Here is a 16,092-nt window from a genome sequence, read left to right as displayed (position 1 = left end):
TATATATTAACTCTGAGCAGGGAAACATTTACAGGTATTTTCTTTCTCTCTGATTACTCAATACTTATGTTTCAAAGTGTTTTGTGTCCTGACAATACTCCCATTGGCCACAAAATACTCAAAAACAAAGCATATGTTGTCAAACCAAACACTGATAATCAATAATATTCATATACTGGCTTATAATGTGCCTTGTTTCATAGGTTTATTTTAATTGTGGCCATCTAGTGGGGGAAATGTTGGAATTACATAAGGGACATAAACTGCTGCCTTCACTTGCTCCTAGTAATCTTCAGTTTGATGGCACTTTCAGGTGAAGGATGACCACAAAGCATTAATCAGTGATGGAAGAAGTAGTTGGATCTTTCACTTGAAGTAGCAATACCATCCTGTAGAAGTACTTTGTTACAAGTAAAATTCAAATGATTTATATTATATTATTGGATTATAATTATTGACGCATTATTGTGATCATCACTTTAATGCTTCAGCTGGTAAAGGTGTAGCTAACTTTAATTACTTTATATACTGCTGGGTAGCTTGTTAATTCCCCCCCAGGGATCAATAAAGTCTTATCTTAATCTATCCAATCATCATTTATTTGTTGATTATATTCTGTAATATTAATCTGCAAAGTAACTCATAATCAAATAAATGTTTAAAAGTACATATTTCCCTCTGAAATGTAGTGGAGTAGATGTAGAAAATATCAGAAAACAGAAATACTCAAATACTGTACTTAAGTACAATTTTGAGGTACTTGTACTTGAGTCTTTTCTTTTCATGCCACTGCAATTCAATGGGAAATATTTTACTTTTTACTTCATTACATTTAGGCTATTTCACAGCTTTAGTTACTAGTTTCTTTACAAATTAAGATTTTTGCATACAAAACATAAGGAGCTTATAAATATGTTTTGTTGTATATACTTTTGGTTGGTATATTTTATAAGTACAGATGAAATGTGGAATAGTCAATTAATTGATTAGTCAGAAAAAAAACATGCATTGTTTGCTCCAACCAACAGCTGCATTGTTGATGGCACTTTTGGCTCTGTGTAGTTACGATGGGAATTTCTCACCATTTTAAGAATTTTTACAAACCAAACAATCAATTGATTAGTCAAAAAAACAAACAGGCAACTGCAGATTAATCCATATTGAAAATAACCATTAGTTGCAGTCCCATTCAAAATAGTAAAAAAAAATAATAATAAAATAGCTCCACCTCAACCAACTACAACAGTAAAATACTGATTTTACATTAATGCATGAGTAATAATAAACGAATGAAATGTAATAATATAACAGTCTCAGGGGCCATTTTTCTGCATTGAGTACTTTTACTTAGAATACTTTGAGTACATTTTCCTGATTATACTTATATACTTTTAATTAAGTAACATTTTCAATGCAGGACTTTTACATGTAACATAGTATCTGTACAGTGTGGGAAAGGATCTGAATACTTCCTCCACTGCTTTGGGCTCATAACGGTGACAATTACGACAGCACTTGAAGGCAGCGTTCCCGCGGGCACAGGCGCTCATCATCAACAGCGTTTCATTCCTGAGAAGAACAAACTGACGCGCACCCTGTCTGCGGACAATCTTAACATGGACGTCAACATGTCGAGAAACTTTACGTTAGGCTATATAAATAGTTAAGTTTGCGTCGTCTACGTTTTTTTTTTCTAATTAGACGAGTGGGTACTTTTTTTTTCTTGACCGGTACCAGCAGTGAGACGTTGGAGGGTCGTAAACTCACATTGCACAACTTCATGAGTTTCATTCTTCGCGCTCTGAAGATGCGCTGCGAGCTGAGAGGAAGGATGGCGATGACCCTGAGAAAGACAGTTAATCTCATCACAGGACTGGTCATTGTTTTCCAGTTTCAACTAAGCTTCATGAAGCTGAAATCCGTTTATGGTAAGTCATAAAAATTATCTTGAAATCCGCAAATAATGGAGTGCAGTTTGGTTGTTTGTATGGTAGGTTAACGTTAGATAATTTAGTTTGCGCAATGCTGTAAATTATAAGATTTATACAGAATATACTGTACATTGTATAAGAATATTGGAATATTGGGACCTAATGTTTTTATTTTAGCACTGTAAGTTATTTAATATTTAGCTATTGCTATATATAAAGCAGTACACTAACTGGCTAACCTAACTAACTAGTTATATATTGCTAGCCTATAAGCAGGGGCAGGTGGGCAATAGAGGGCGCAGCCCTCCTTGTGCCCTTGAGCCACAAAAAAACCCATTACTACTACTACTACTACTACTAATAATAATAATAATAATAATAATAATAATAGTAAATTAAACAAACTGTCAATATTTGTGTGTGTGAAATATGGAATGCACCCAGTAATATGTGTAAAATATGATATAAAATCATCTGCGCAACATAAATGCTTTTCCTACACGCCCCATCCGCCTGTATCACCAGCTCTGGGGCGAAGGAGGAATCGCCCACAGGATACGGGTCTGTATAGCCCTTTAGCTAAAGATATTAACTTATGACATAACATTTAGCCAGTCAGCATCCTCAAGTCTAATCAGAGAAGGGCTTTTATTTATATTTATTTTATGCCCAGATCAACCTGACCTCCAATCAGACAGCAGGTTAGCGAGAAAGGGAAGCAGTACATGCGAGGCTTCTCTAGCTGGTGTACCAGAAAGGCCTGGTTAGCTGGATGCAGCCTTGCTAATGGCTTATTTTGTTTTCCGTGCTTGCTTTTTTTACGGGGACAAATCCAGCATGGGATATTACGGGAGTGAGGGAAATGAAGCTCCTGTCTGAGAAAGTAAGGAAACATGAGGACACCGGGGCACACATGGGTAACTCTATCTGGCTAACGTCGCTATGCAGCGGGACTGCGGCCACATTATCGTGGTGAGGAAACACAGTGAAGAGGAGGATAAAAACAGGCACATTTTATCCAAGATAATCGATTGTGTGACATTTTGTGGGGGTTTTGAGCTGGAGCTAAGTTAACTTAATGTTACCATTCTTAAAGGCACATCAAAGACGGAATAAAACGAGCTGCTGTCGGTGCTAAAGGATTACAAGCAGACACTGACATTTCCCCCCACTTCCAGCTGGTGCTTGTGCTAAGCTACATCAACACCAACAGTAACATCCAACAGCGGGTTTTCGAGTTCATTACCAACCGCTGACAACATCACTATCAAGCAGCTGTGGTCAGTCTGACTGGTAGTGTACATTTGTTCATGTTCAGCCCCAGTGTGTGTGTTTTTGTGCGTTGTGCATAGTTGACATTTTAAAACAAATCTTAGATTATTCCATGTGTTAGAGGTCAGTTGATATTTACAAAGTTGTTTATGTTATTATTTTGGGTATTTCCTTCTGTTAACTGTTTTGTATTGGTTATCAGGGACCCCACAATTTATTTTTGAGTATAATTCAATTTAATTCACTTGAGAGAGAGTTCATGCTGATATTTAGAGTACTATCTTACATTAATAAGGGGGACAGGGCATTGACCTTCGCAACCAGCTTTTATTACATCAGGTACACACAATAACCACAGGCAACGGCTCTTTAAAAGATACAATATCGTTTATTTAACCTTAGCACTGATTAACAGTCAGCAAATTCAACAGCCCTGGACTTTGGTCTGATAAAGCACAGTTATTAGCTTCCACAGTGGCTAAAGCTAACACAGTTAAACGGCCCAACGGGGTGGTACCGATACAAAATGGAACGTGCTAACACAAAGAAAAACACACAGCAAGTAGGACACGGAGGTCCGTTACTTTCCAAAATAAGTAAAGCACAATTCAGAATTAGGGTTGGGTTTAAAAAAATCGATTTTCCAATTCAAATTGATCTTCATTTGAATTATCCAATATTGATTCATAAAATCCGAGATCGATCTTTTAATATATTCCTGCCTTTTTCCCCTGGATGCGCGAAGCTTTAACCCTGTTAGGGGCCTGTGTCCACACAGCATTTTTTTTCCTGGCAGGGCGCTGGAGTGAAGCACTTGTGGTAAGAGAGAAAAATGCTGTGTGTTTTTCGATGTATGAGGCTGGGGTGTAGCCGGTTTCCGCCGAGCTGCAGTGGGACACCAGCCACCAGTGTTTGTTGCTCCTCTCCAGCAGAAGCTTTCTCCGGTAGCAGCGAGTTGGGCTCCGCGGATCAGAAGGCATACCAAGGGTGCAATACTCAAATACTTGGGGAAACTTTACAGTGGAGATATCAGCTCTGTCATAGGTGATTTAAAGGGGTCAATTCATAATGTAAAGATTAATATATTTAATAATGCACCAGGTTAGACGGTTCCTTGTACAATTTACTGCATTAAAGAGAATCTCTCTGGAAAATCAATGGTGATTCCCAGCTCTATTCACAAAAATGAAGCTTAGATGAAATAACACACACTTTTATCTCTGCCCAGACACAAGCGTCTTACTTGAAAATCGCTGTTTGTTAGCGATCGTATGCGTCAGTCCGTTATCCGGGCAAGTTCTCTCGAGCTCTAATTCTCTCTTTAACCTCAAATACCAGGGTAAATAAATCTGCAATTGTAGGAGCCATTTTCAGTTTTATGTATGTGTTTCCACCTTCGACCACCAGGTGGACAACCCATAGAGACAAATTGAAGGTGTAATCAGGCTCAGGTGTGTTGCTGAAGCAGCAGTTTTCGACCTTGTTTTTGTGGTTTTCTGTGGAACAGCAATTGGTGAGTTGTACTGAACTGATCTGACTTTTGTAGAGCTACATCTACACTACTACTACAGATTATGTAGCATCAGCACACTGCCCACATGACACTAACATACTAGGCCTCTGCAGCCACGGGGCCACCATGTGACAGAAATATAGACACAACAACACACCGTTGCCCGGCCTCACATGCCTGGTCCTGGACCTGCTGGTGTGAAGAATGTGAAGCATGCTTTCACCCTCTGCTGTGAAGAGAAAAGTTAGGACGCACTGTTGTCACTGCAGGGGCAGAATGACCCGGTGACCACGCATGTTTGCCACATGACACATGCTGGGGGAATTGTTTATGTCATGTTACATGTGAGAGGCAGATGCAGGAGTTTGTTTCTGATGTTTTGAGATGTTCAAGAAGGGATTCTCCACATCTAATATTCCCTTAACATTACAGATTTCCCTATTTATTTCCTCTTGAGTAGCTTTAAGGTTGTTTTAATAATCTTAATATTCCACCCTGACAGGTTCATACTGTATATTTTGTGTGCCAGTTTTTTCAAGCTCGTCATTAAAGCTATGTTGATACTGAGTGAAATATTTAAAACCAAGACTCCATGCATTTTATGGCTGCATCAGTCCATCTAATGGAAATGTTCTAAATGTCTCGTGCATCATTTTATACAGATTTGCCCCAAATTTATACTGAAAAGTTTAGAGGGTTTGAATTAGAGCTGCAACGGTTAGTGGAATAATTGATTGGTCGATCGAAAGAAAATTAATCTGCAACTATTTTGATAATCGATTTTATTGTTTAAGTCATTCTTTCAAGCAAAAATGCCAAACATTTGATGGTCCCAAGTTCTCAAATGTGAGAATTCACTGCTTTTCTTGGTTTTACAGTATAGTAAACTGAATGTGTTTGGGTTTTGAACTGCTTGATATTTCATATTTGGATATAAATACATTTTCACTTGTGAGAACTTTTAGATTTATCCATTTGGTTTAGCTGCCATATGTTTTTTTTTGTAATGGCTTCTCTTAATGTGACAATCTAATTTAATTTATGGATATATTTTTGGTCTGAGTGTTGCTAGAATATTCTGGACCTTTGTGGAAATGCTGGCTAGATGTGTGTAGGCTTATTTGTGTCCTAAACTTGAGAGCAGTGGCTGCCTTGTTTGTTTTTTTCTTTCCTTATTTTATTTTTAGAAATGCTGTAGATTAATCTTATGTTGATCAACTCATTCATTAATCAACCCATTGTTTTCTGTTACTTTTATGCCAGTATTTGGCTATTTACAGTCACAAACTAAATTGCCAAAGAACAAAAGTGATAAAAACCTGTTTTTTTTATCTTAATTACTTTTGTTCTTAAGTACAGAGAGTGCTCTAAAATGTGTATCTTTGTGTTTGCATTTTGATTTTATTGTTAGTGATATAATGATGGTACTCAAAAAAAGACACAGTAAGCAAACAATGTGATTAAGACAACAATAATTAATCTCTCTTTGATTTCTCAGGAATCTACCGTACTGACACACAGGGGCTGTCTCCTCCAGAGGGAAGGTCGTATGTAGTCGCAGGGAACAACAAGTCCAGGGAGAGGAGGTGGGCATCCAGGCCCAGGTCAGGGGCCCCTGGCTGGGCTGCAGATAAGAGGGGCCACTACAGAGACCAGCAACTGGAAGAGTCAGATCCAGACCTGCTGATGAAGGAGGGACAGGACAATTCTACACAGATTGTGGTAGTTATTTACGGCTAAGAGAGGTTCAGCAGAAGGAAAACTGAAAAGTCATAACTGAAAATGACATTGCAGGGATGTCTCCCTTTGTGTTTAGTCTTTAAATAGGATGGTAGTTTGGGACATTTAGGTAAATTAAACCATAACAAAAGTAGAAAAAAGGTGTTTAAGTACATTGCATAGTGAGAGTCTCAGCTGTAAAATTTTCACAAGTTTAGAATTTAACACATTTTCAGTATTTAATGTTAAATATATAGAGATGATTAGCAAGAGACATTAGGAAAAAATGACAGATGGAAATATTTAATGCAGTGGCTCTCAAATGTTTTTCCCCCTTTGGAATTGGACATTTTAATATTAGGGAAAAAGAAACAAAACGTCATTTCTTGACTTTGGTTTTGACTGTCGTGTTTGCTTGATGAGCATTACCTGTTTTTTACAATAGCTGTCAAAAATCTGTCCATTTTATGCTTTTCAAAAAAAAAAATAGTGTTAACTAAAACTTGATCACCTCACTAGCATGAAACACTTTTTATTGTTCCCACACGAACCGCATTAATTCAAATTTAGTTCCGCTTCACATTTTCTGTTCCTCATACTGATTTAATGTATGTTTAAAGCATTTCAATCCTTACATCTTTGGACAGGACGTTGATCATACCTACTATACATCTAAAATCTACGGTCCTGGAGACGCAGCCAATAAAGAGCTGTGGGTGAACCTCGATGAGATAGAAGAGGACGAGTGGAAGGTCTGTGGCTTCCTGTCCAGCACCCACAGACAAGCTGAGGTATGAAATCAGTCTGTGTGAATATATGGGCAATTAGTGTTTTATGCTAATTAAATACCTCATGTAGAAGAAGTTTAGTGGGCAATCCATTTTTGATTTGTGTATTTGACTTTCCTGAATGAAATAAAATATTTTGATATCCAAATTATTTAGACATTGTATTAATGAAGTGTTGATCAGCTTATTATAGTTGCTGTTGCTGAGAACACAGAGAAAATGCACTGTATTACAACTAAAACTGACTTAACTCTCACTGAGTTGCAATAAAGCTTATAAGATATTTTAAATAATTAAGGACTCTGACAAAGTTTTTCTTGTGTTGTCAGTGTATATGACAGACCATCTTTAACATACAGTTTATATTTCACTTTGCCTTTCTTCGTTTCCAGAGAGTGAATCTTTCCTTCGACTTCCCTTTCTACGGTCATATACTAAAAGAAATCACAGTGGCAACTGGAGGTTAGTCTTTAACTACACACATGATGTCTTGTGAGCTCAGAGTTATGAAGCTCAGTCTGTATTCGAAGTAGTTTGAGATGTCTTAATTTGAGCTACAAATATATACTGTATAGAACTACATTATATGAATTTTTAGTAAATTATTATATTTTTGTTAAATCTTTCCCTTCATAGTACATCTGCACTGTGCATACTTAGGTTACAGTAGGCCAAAATGTAAGTTATATATTTACCCGTCCACAATTGAAATGAATAATGTGAATGTCTCCCTGCATTGCATATAAAATACTGATGGCAACCTCTGCATGTTCATCTCACAGGTTTCATTTACACTGGAGATATAATCCACCGAATGCTCACAGCCACTCAGTACATCGCCCCTCTAATGGCAAATTTTGACCCAAGTCTGTCCAAAAACTCTACTGTGTTTTACTTTGATAATGGTAAGAGAGACCGAGGGGAAAATTTACAAGACCATAATTTTATTCAACTTTCATGAAATGTGGCTTTTTGTCTGCTGTAGAATATTTATACTAAATGTATGTGCATGGTTGTGTTTATGTATGTCTACTGTGTAGGCACTGCATTGGTGGTTCAGTGGAACCGGATCCATCTCCAGGACAACATCAGTCTAGGAACTTTCACCTTCCAGGCCATTCTGCACAGCGATGGACGCATCGTCTTTGTGTACAAAGAGGTGACATTTCTTCTCTTCTTTGTGTTCTTCTGTTAATGCGAAATTATTTTAATTATATACCTTTTTTTTCATAGATTCCTATAGACATCAACGACATCAGCACTGAGAATCATCCTGTCAAAGTAGGCCTGTCGGATGCTTTTGTGGTGCTTCATGAGATAGAGCAGATCCCCAGTGAGTGGTACATTTGGTCCATAAAAACTTCTTGAAGCTTCCAAAATCACAAATTTAACTTATTAATCAAAACACTGGATCTCACTAGTAATTAACATCATAATATCCTTTCTGACTTGCTCCAGACGTTCGGAGGAGAACCATTTATGAGTATCACAAAGTCGACATCTTTAAGTCCAGAATATCCAATTCTACAGCTGTGGAGATGCTACCTCTCCCTAGTAAGTTAATCCTAATTAAAGTATACAAAGACACGAGCTGCTAAAATGGCAAAACACACAGATTGCACACAGATTCTCCTCTACATTCTATATATTTGGATCATCAGTAACCTAATCTGAACATTTATTTTTGTTAACCTGTCAAATTGGAAAAAATGAATAGCTTGTGATGATAATACTGTAGCAGCAGTTGCACGGTCGCTCTACGCTTCAGGACGGCCTGTAAAAATGCATTCAGGTCTGATTTACAGAAGTCAAAGCCGTTTCCTCCTTCTCACTCTTCACTGTTTTCTTTATTCTCAGCATGTCTCCAGTTCTCCAGCTGCGGTCCATGTGTCACTTCTCAGATTGGCTTTAACTGCAGCTGGTGCAGTCGGCTACAAAGGTAAACTGGAAAGCACTCTGAGAGCACATACCACTGACAAGGCTGTACACTCCACTTAATTTACTTTAATAATAGAAAATGTTAGGAATGTTTAATCTGCATCTGAATCCAGATTTGCATTAAAATACAGCGTGATAAACAATCTTGGCTGATGGCAGACTTATATGAAAAATACCTAAATCCTGTTTGGGTATGAGGCCTTTAAACTCCTAGTGAGTCAGACTCATGACCACTGAGTTATAGCGCTCATATCAAAGTGTTTTCATTATAGTATTTTATTTCAAATTTTACAACCAATGACAGGAAAATGGTACGGAATATAAAATAACATACAAACAGCTTTTTGGGGGAACAGTAAAGATTCTGTACTGTATAAGATGATCGAATTATTTGTTTAGAGCACATGATTATGATATCAAAACATACTGTATCTCAAAGTAACATTTACTGAATAATGGATTTAAATGCCTTTTACAGTTAAAGGTTTGCTTATTAAATAATAATCAAATTTTTTCAAGTCTGTTCTAAAATAATACTCACATTCCCATATTTGTATTGAAAGAGTTATTGTTTGAGATTTCCATGTAAGTGATGGGGGACAAAATCTACAGTCCTCATTTGGTAAAATCAAGTGGATATCTTTCAAAGATCTGGTCTTTTTGGTACAAAATTTCGAACTAAATATACCAAGATTGGAAGATACCCACTTGATTTGACTAACTCAGAAGCCTCATCTTAGCTTCGCTGAATGCATTTTTTGCACAGAATGAGGACTTATGGTTTTGTCACCCACCACGTACATTGAAATAGCTTTAGGAAAGGATCTCTTTGCAGCGACAGATAATCCTTTCAATGTGGGGCATGTGAGTATTGTATTAAGATAGACCTGAAAAAAATATGAACCTGTCCTTTAAGACTAAACCAATTTACAAAAGCTTTGTTTTTTTCCTATTGCTTTACTACATGCTGCTCTATTGCAGGGGAGTATAAAGTGTAAGTAAGTATGTTATACATGATTCCTACCAACACTGTCACTCAGATCACAGTATCATCTTATTAAAACAATGCCTGATAAATAGAAAAGCTGGCTATAAAAGTCCTCGAAATTGCATCAAGCACCTTGTCAGTACAGTATCTTGTATGTTTGTGAAGGTAAACCTGTAATTACAGCTCGGGGCTGTATACTCCCCATACATTAATAATATTTACTTCGTTTCTCAGATGCTCCAGTGGTTTTGATCGTAACCGACAGGACTGGGTTGACCTTGGCTGTCCAGAGGAGGTTCTCATTATTTTTGCATTTCAGTAAACTTCAGAAAGTTAAACTCAGTTAGAACTTAGCACCACTTGTGTCCGTCTGCACAAAAGAGTTCACTGATGTTTGGTTTTCCAGAGAAGAGATCCGCGGTGTCTCCAAATGACAGACGTCACAAACACTTCATCTGGCCTCCTCACACATACGACCACTCCTGTTACAACGACCACGATGCAGCAGAGGACCTCCATCATGACCTCCAGCCCCCTCAGCAAGACGTCCACTGTCACCAACCCCTCAGCACACAGCAGCACAAGCAGAAGAATAATATCCACTCCACAGCCTCCTACCAGCAAACCTGCTGAAGGTGAGCTGACAAATGCTTTTAAATCATCTGTAGTAAAACAGAACGTGTATGTTTTATAAATCTAAAACTGCAGTATTTGCAAATATGGTCCTTTTTTAGCTTTAGTCTTTAGTGTTAAAAGTCGCATCTCATTTAGGACAGATTACAGCTGTCAGGTGTCATTACCATCTCATGAATTAATACTTGTTGTCGTTGCATGGTGTCCACGCCCAGTGTGTTGTGTAAAATCTGACAGTGTGAGGGTCAAGTGGTCAGCTATTTCCCAGCCCTCTGTGAGCTCATAGCTGAGTGTATACAACGCCATGTTAAATACTGCATAGTGTCCTCAGCTGCTGAAGGATGACTCAATGTATGTGTATCACTCTTGTTGGGTCAGAATATGGGATGGCTGTTATTTTTGTCTGTAGTGGCTATTGTTTGTAAGCTGAAATGTCCTACTCTAACAAAAGCTCTGCTATTTTACTTAGGTAGATAGAAAAGTACTTGATTTTTATTCAAATATAAGGAATCCCTTAAGTCCCTAAGTTAATCTCAAAATATCTAACATTTTTTACTTCAAATAGCAAAGAGGAGAGAGTTTGAATTGGACCGTTTTTAAGTGGGGTAAAAATGGGAATTACATTATAAATTCAGGGTTCCTACGCAGCATGGAAAAATATGGAATATGATTTTAGTAATTTCCAGTTCTGGATAAGTATGGAAATATGTGTTTCCAGACTATTGTCCCTTTTCTGTTTTCTATGAGAAGTTATCTCATTGCACTTTTCCTATAGAGAAGGTCTAGACCGTACTCTTTATAATATTTACAGAGACCCAACAACTCCCACAATGAGCAAGCACTTGGTGACAGTGGCCGCAGCATTCTGGAAAAACTATTAAGGTATAGTAGGTAGAGTATTAAGGGAGTTATTGGGGAAGCCTGAAAATGTGTAGGGACCCTGTAAACTGCACAATCAAAGTATTTTCTGTTCCAATTTGTGATGGCTGTGGGGAGCCAACAGGATTTTCATTTTTTTTCATTTTTGAAATACAAAACACTACAGTATTTCACTGAAAACCTATGGAAGTTAAATTAAAAGGATCCACTAAACTACTGCAGTAACTACTCAAAAAGCAGCTCTATTGCAGTAAAATTGGACATGGTCAATCTCTTGAAATTGTAAGTCTGTTTTTTTCCTGAGAAGTTTATTTTATTCTAAATTCTTAAACTAAAATAATGTCACTGTTTTCTTTTTCTAGATGACACAAAGATGTCTTTGCACATCAATGAAGCACGTAAGTCATTCATGTTCACCTACTGTTTGTCTGATTGTGATTTTTACTATTGGTACATGATGCTTTCAGCAGTCGTCAAGTCAACTTTTTGTCAGAAGTTACATATTTGCATCTGATGTCCCTAAACGTTAGTGTGACACCAATTTGTTACTGTGTGTACACTTTCGTATATGATTACAGCATTGTTTAAATTATTCTGATAAGATATAAGATTTCTTCACAGAAAAATTGGACAATCCTGGTGAAAATATCTGCATGTATTTGTTGTTTTTAGCCCATTCATCTTGAGTGTCCCCTAGTTGGATCCGTGGAGGTTGTCACTGTGTCTTTTTGATGCCAAAGTCAGACATTTTAAAATTCTACACACGGTGGCTTAAGTTTATAACTATGCATAGTATCACCCATCATCATCTCTGTACAGCAGGAGACGAGGAGACTACAGGAGAGAGTGATGAGCGGCTGCAGATTGGTTTACTGGCGGGCATCGTCATAGTGATGGTCATCATGGCAGCAGCCATCCTTATGTCTGTCTACATGTACAACCACCCCACCTCCAACGCTAGCCTCTTCTTCATGGAGGTCAGTGACTCCCAGCTGCTGTGTGTCTCTGTACTAATTGTTTGTTCATTTTGAATTAACTTGAAAATTAATTTGATGTCACAGTCACATTTTTGGCTGCTGGGAATTTAACTAGAATCTAAAACAACATTCTCTTTAGTCTGAACGCTGGTTCTTCTCAGAACATTAGTTTGTAATATTGTCTGTCCCAAATCTCATTCATATATATATATATATATATATATATATATATTTTAGTTCAAGAGGTGTATTAGGGGGCTTTAAGTAATATGTATTCATTCCCAGCGGCGCAACTAAAAAGTATGATGTGCTATGTACTTGTGTGTTCTCTCAATATAATATCCAAATTTTCCATCATTCTTTCCTCCCTCAGCGGCGGCCGTCCCGCTGGCCAATCATGAAGTTCAGGCGGGGCTCCAGTCGCCCTTCTTACGCCGAGGTGGAGGCTCCTGGTCAGGACAAAGACAGCATGGTCGTCATCGACCCCAAACAGTCCTTTGTCATGTCAGACAGAAGAGAGAGTGAACAGAAAGAAGGATTCATAGTTCCCGATCAGAGGGAGCGCTTCCTAGTCTCAGAGAGCTCCTGACCAAAACTACGTATCCCAGAAGGCTTTGGAACAGAGCTGGTTCTCTATGTGAGGAAACATTCCTTCCATCTCATTCAGGTGTTGCTCAAGTTTATTTTAAGGACAGAATTTGAGCATTCAGAGAGGCATACGCCAAACCTCTGAGGAAACTAACTACAGAATATTTTATGCAGCAGTTTGGCTTCATGTTTGCGTTAGCTTGGTGAGGCATAGGACTGTTTCAATTCATAATGAAAACTCGTTTTTACTTTGCTCAGGTCACTCGTTCATGTTTACTGCAGCATCACAAAGAGCGAGAGGTGACGCTGCTGAATGTTTGTTTTGAGACCATTTCTCTCAAAGATGGCTGTTATGTGTCGTTCCCACACCTTCTTCACAAGGAGGAATGTCATATTCGGGTGTCATTTCCTCATCTCAAAAAATACAGACTGAATTCCTCACCCTTACACCCACCTTCATCTGAGGGGCAAACAGGGTGCACAGTGTTTTCACTGCTGTTTATCTCAGAGCAAAACATATTTTTACAGTGAAGCAAAATGCAACTTTTTGAATTTTTATTTTATTTTCTGAACTTCATAATAAAGGCAGAAAACATATGTACACTACAACATTACAAACATCCACACTATTTATTTTAGATATGATACAGTCTCGCAACATTTTTCTACATGCTATAATTGTTCCCACGTTTGTGTAATCTGTATATTTATGATAAAACAGTAAAACACTGCAGGTCTTTTTCAGTAGCTGATAATCTTAGTGTCTTTTCAGTCACATTATTTGTATATCTTTATTCATGAGCAAGTTAAATGGATGACTAATTATGTTAAAATGAAGTCTATAAATAGTATTATAATTAAAACATTAATATTTGTTTGTACACATACTGTATAATGTAACAATCTCACTTTTTGGAAATCTAAAAGTCTTAAAACTTAAATGTTAGTGATTTGTTTTTGTTCTTACTTTTAGTGAGCTGAAGGTTTACTATGAAGGTAGTATTGGAGCAAAACAACTGAGCACCTGTTACTTTGGAATCTGTAGTTGTAGAATAGTCACACATGTGTATCAGTAAATTTGAAGTCAGAGAAAAATGCTAGGAGTTGCAAACTCTTTTCTCTCCTACAAATAATAGTTAAACCTTCTCAAATTAAGAAACTCGTACACTCACATTTTTGCTGCAGTGAATCAACCGCAACAAAAACAGACACAACCAGAGCTACACATAATACAGCCTCTAAACTTAACTCAAACTGTTAACTCATAGTCCTTCAGAATTAATGTTTCTCATTACTCTGATACTCAACACTCTGATAAACAATAAATTCATCAAATTCAGTGCCACATGTCGCTATTTTCCAAGCTATACGGAAACTGGTTGGAAAAGCAATAGAGCTCCTCTGATTGGCCAAAAGGGTTCTGATCTCTGAACAGTGCCCACCCCTGGCTCTACCGGTACACAAATCAGTTTTGCTCCACATTTCACTGCGATATGTGGTACAGAACTTGTCATTTGTGAGTTAAAAAAACAGCATGAGACTCATAGTAGCAGATTCAAGCAGTTGTAGTTATTGTGTTTGTACTAGAAAAATAAAAAAATTCTACAGGTGTGCGACTCTCATTGCATGAATTCACATACTGATTTGTGGATGTGCAAATTTTGTCCATGACTTCACATTTTTTGATACGGGTGTGTGAATGTGTTTTCCACCATATTCACTGCAGCAAAAATGTGAGTGTGATTCGTAGCATAGGATTTGTGCACCTGCAATGAAGAATTTGAGAAGGTGTAACTGTTTTGTGTGAGAGTTTGCAACTCCTAAAGCATTTTTCTCTGTGACTTCAAATTTACTGATACACATGTGTGACAATTTTCAACTACAGATTCCACTCTCACAGGTGCTCAGTTGTTTTGCTCCAATAATACCTTCATAGTTAACCTGCTACTTCTCTTTACCAGACTGATCAACGCTGATACATTTTCAATTGTTTGGTCACCAATCTGAAAACAAAGTAGTTTTATCTACTCAACATTTTGATAAGATGACACGAGAATCAACAGTGTCATACAGCCTAACTATACCAAATACACAGTACTAGTGTCCTGTATTATTTGAGCATGTTTAGTTTAAAATGAAATTAAGGCAAATGGTATCTGGATCACTTAAGACTGGCCTGTAGGCTGCAGAGTGACTGGGTCAAGGCACTGCTGTGTTGGAGGTACTGCAAAGGTCCTGGATCGATGATTTAGGTTTCTTTGTCTTCTGAGAGAGAATCAAACAAAATGGAGAAAAGAAAATTATTCATTAATGTGCAATCTAATTACAAATTGAGTCAAATGTCAGTCGATTTGCACATACTTGACAAATACTTTGCAGTACTTGGTTTGGGTCTCCAAAGAATACCAAGTCAAATCAAAACAGTGATGAAATAATGAGTATACTACATACTAAACCTAAGCAGGTTATGAGTATGTAGTATGTTCACATCAGAAAAGTGACAAAAGTACATTCAAAACAGTTAGTATGCAAACTAAAAAACCCTTGACTTTTAAGTGTGCTGTTGATGGACACTATTGTCCCACAATGCATTGCACAGCTGGTAAAACAGCCTCTGAAAACAAAAAAAATAGCTATTACATCCTTGGAAAAACATCTTGCTGTCTATTTGTGAAGTTTAATTAGCAGTGACTTTCTTAAGTCACCGTTTGATTTCCTGTTTGTATAAAACAGACAAACAACATAACTTTCACAGTTAAGTATTCTTTTATGCAGGAATTGCATCATTTCCTGCTGGTATAAAACAATTAAGTATGTTTTTTTTGTTTATTCTACCTACAAAAACAGCATACTGTATACAGTTAGT

At 37.4% G+C, this 16,092-nt stretch overlaps 2 protein-coding genes across 5 annotated transcripts in view; one reads left to right on the top strand and one right to left on the bottom strand.

Annotated features, from left to right (window-relative positions):
* The first annotated feature begins 1,552 nt into the window (after positions 1-1,552).
* On the top strand, positions 1,553-13,835 carry LOC122887628 (plexin domain-containing protein 2-like). Of its 4 annotated transcripts, none has more exons than XM_044221070.1 (14): positions 1,553-1,928; positions 6,215-6,438; positions 7,083-7,226; positions 7,616-7,685; positions 8,006-8,128; positions 8,264-8,382; positions 8,457-8,556; positions 8,682-8,777; positions 9,081-9,162; positions 10,384-10,444; positions 10,556-10,784; positions 12,024-12,059; positions 12,484-12,638; positions 13,012-13,835. In XM_044221070.1, exons 1-14 carry the CDS (start codon positions 1,781-1,783, stop codon positions 13,225-13,227), a joined length of 1,803 nt encoding a protein of 600 aa, XP_044077005.1. In that variant the 5' UTR covers positions 1,553-1,780; the 3' UTR covers positions 13,228-13,835. The 4 variants fall into 4 exon arrangements, with proteins under 4 accessions (XP_044077005.1, XP_044077004.1, XP_044077007.1 ...); XM_044221069.1 differs by having other exon boundaries at positions 1,555-1,928; positions 12,481-12,638; XM_044221072.1 differs by lacking the exon at positions 1,553-1,928 and adding an exon at positions 4,607-4,716 and having other exon boundaries at positions 12,481-12,638.
* The window catches only part of myripa (myosin VIIA and Rab interacting protein a), a gene marked incomplete in the record, with an annotated part of 34,073 nt that continues 31,745 nt past the window's right edge, over positions 13,765-16,092 (bottom strand). Inside the window, 1 exon segment of the mRNA XM_044221074.1 lies at positions 13,765-15,491. Within this exon segment, the coding sequence (XP_044077009.1) occupies positions 15,475-15,491 (17 nt within the window).

The sequence above is a fragment of the Siniperca chuatsi genome, linkage group LG13 (genome assembly GCF_020085105.1).
Source record: "Siniperca chuatsi isolate FFG_IHB_CAS linkage group LG13, ASM2008510v1, whole genome shotgun sequence".
Lineage (NCBI taxonomy): Eukaryota > Metazoa > Chordata > Actinopteri > Centrarchiformes > Sinipercidae > Siniperca > Siniperca chuatsi.
This window is presented reverse-complemented; position numbering and strand designations above follow the sequence as displayed.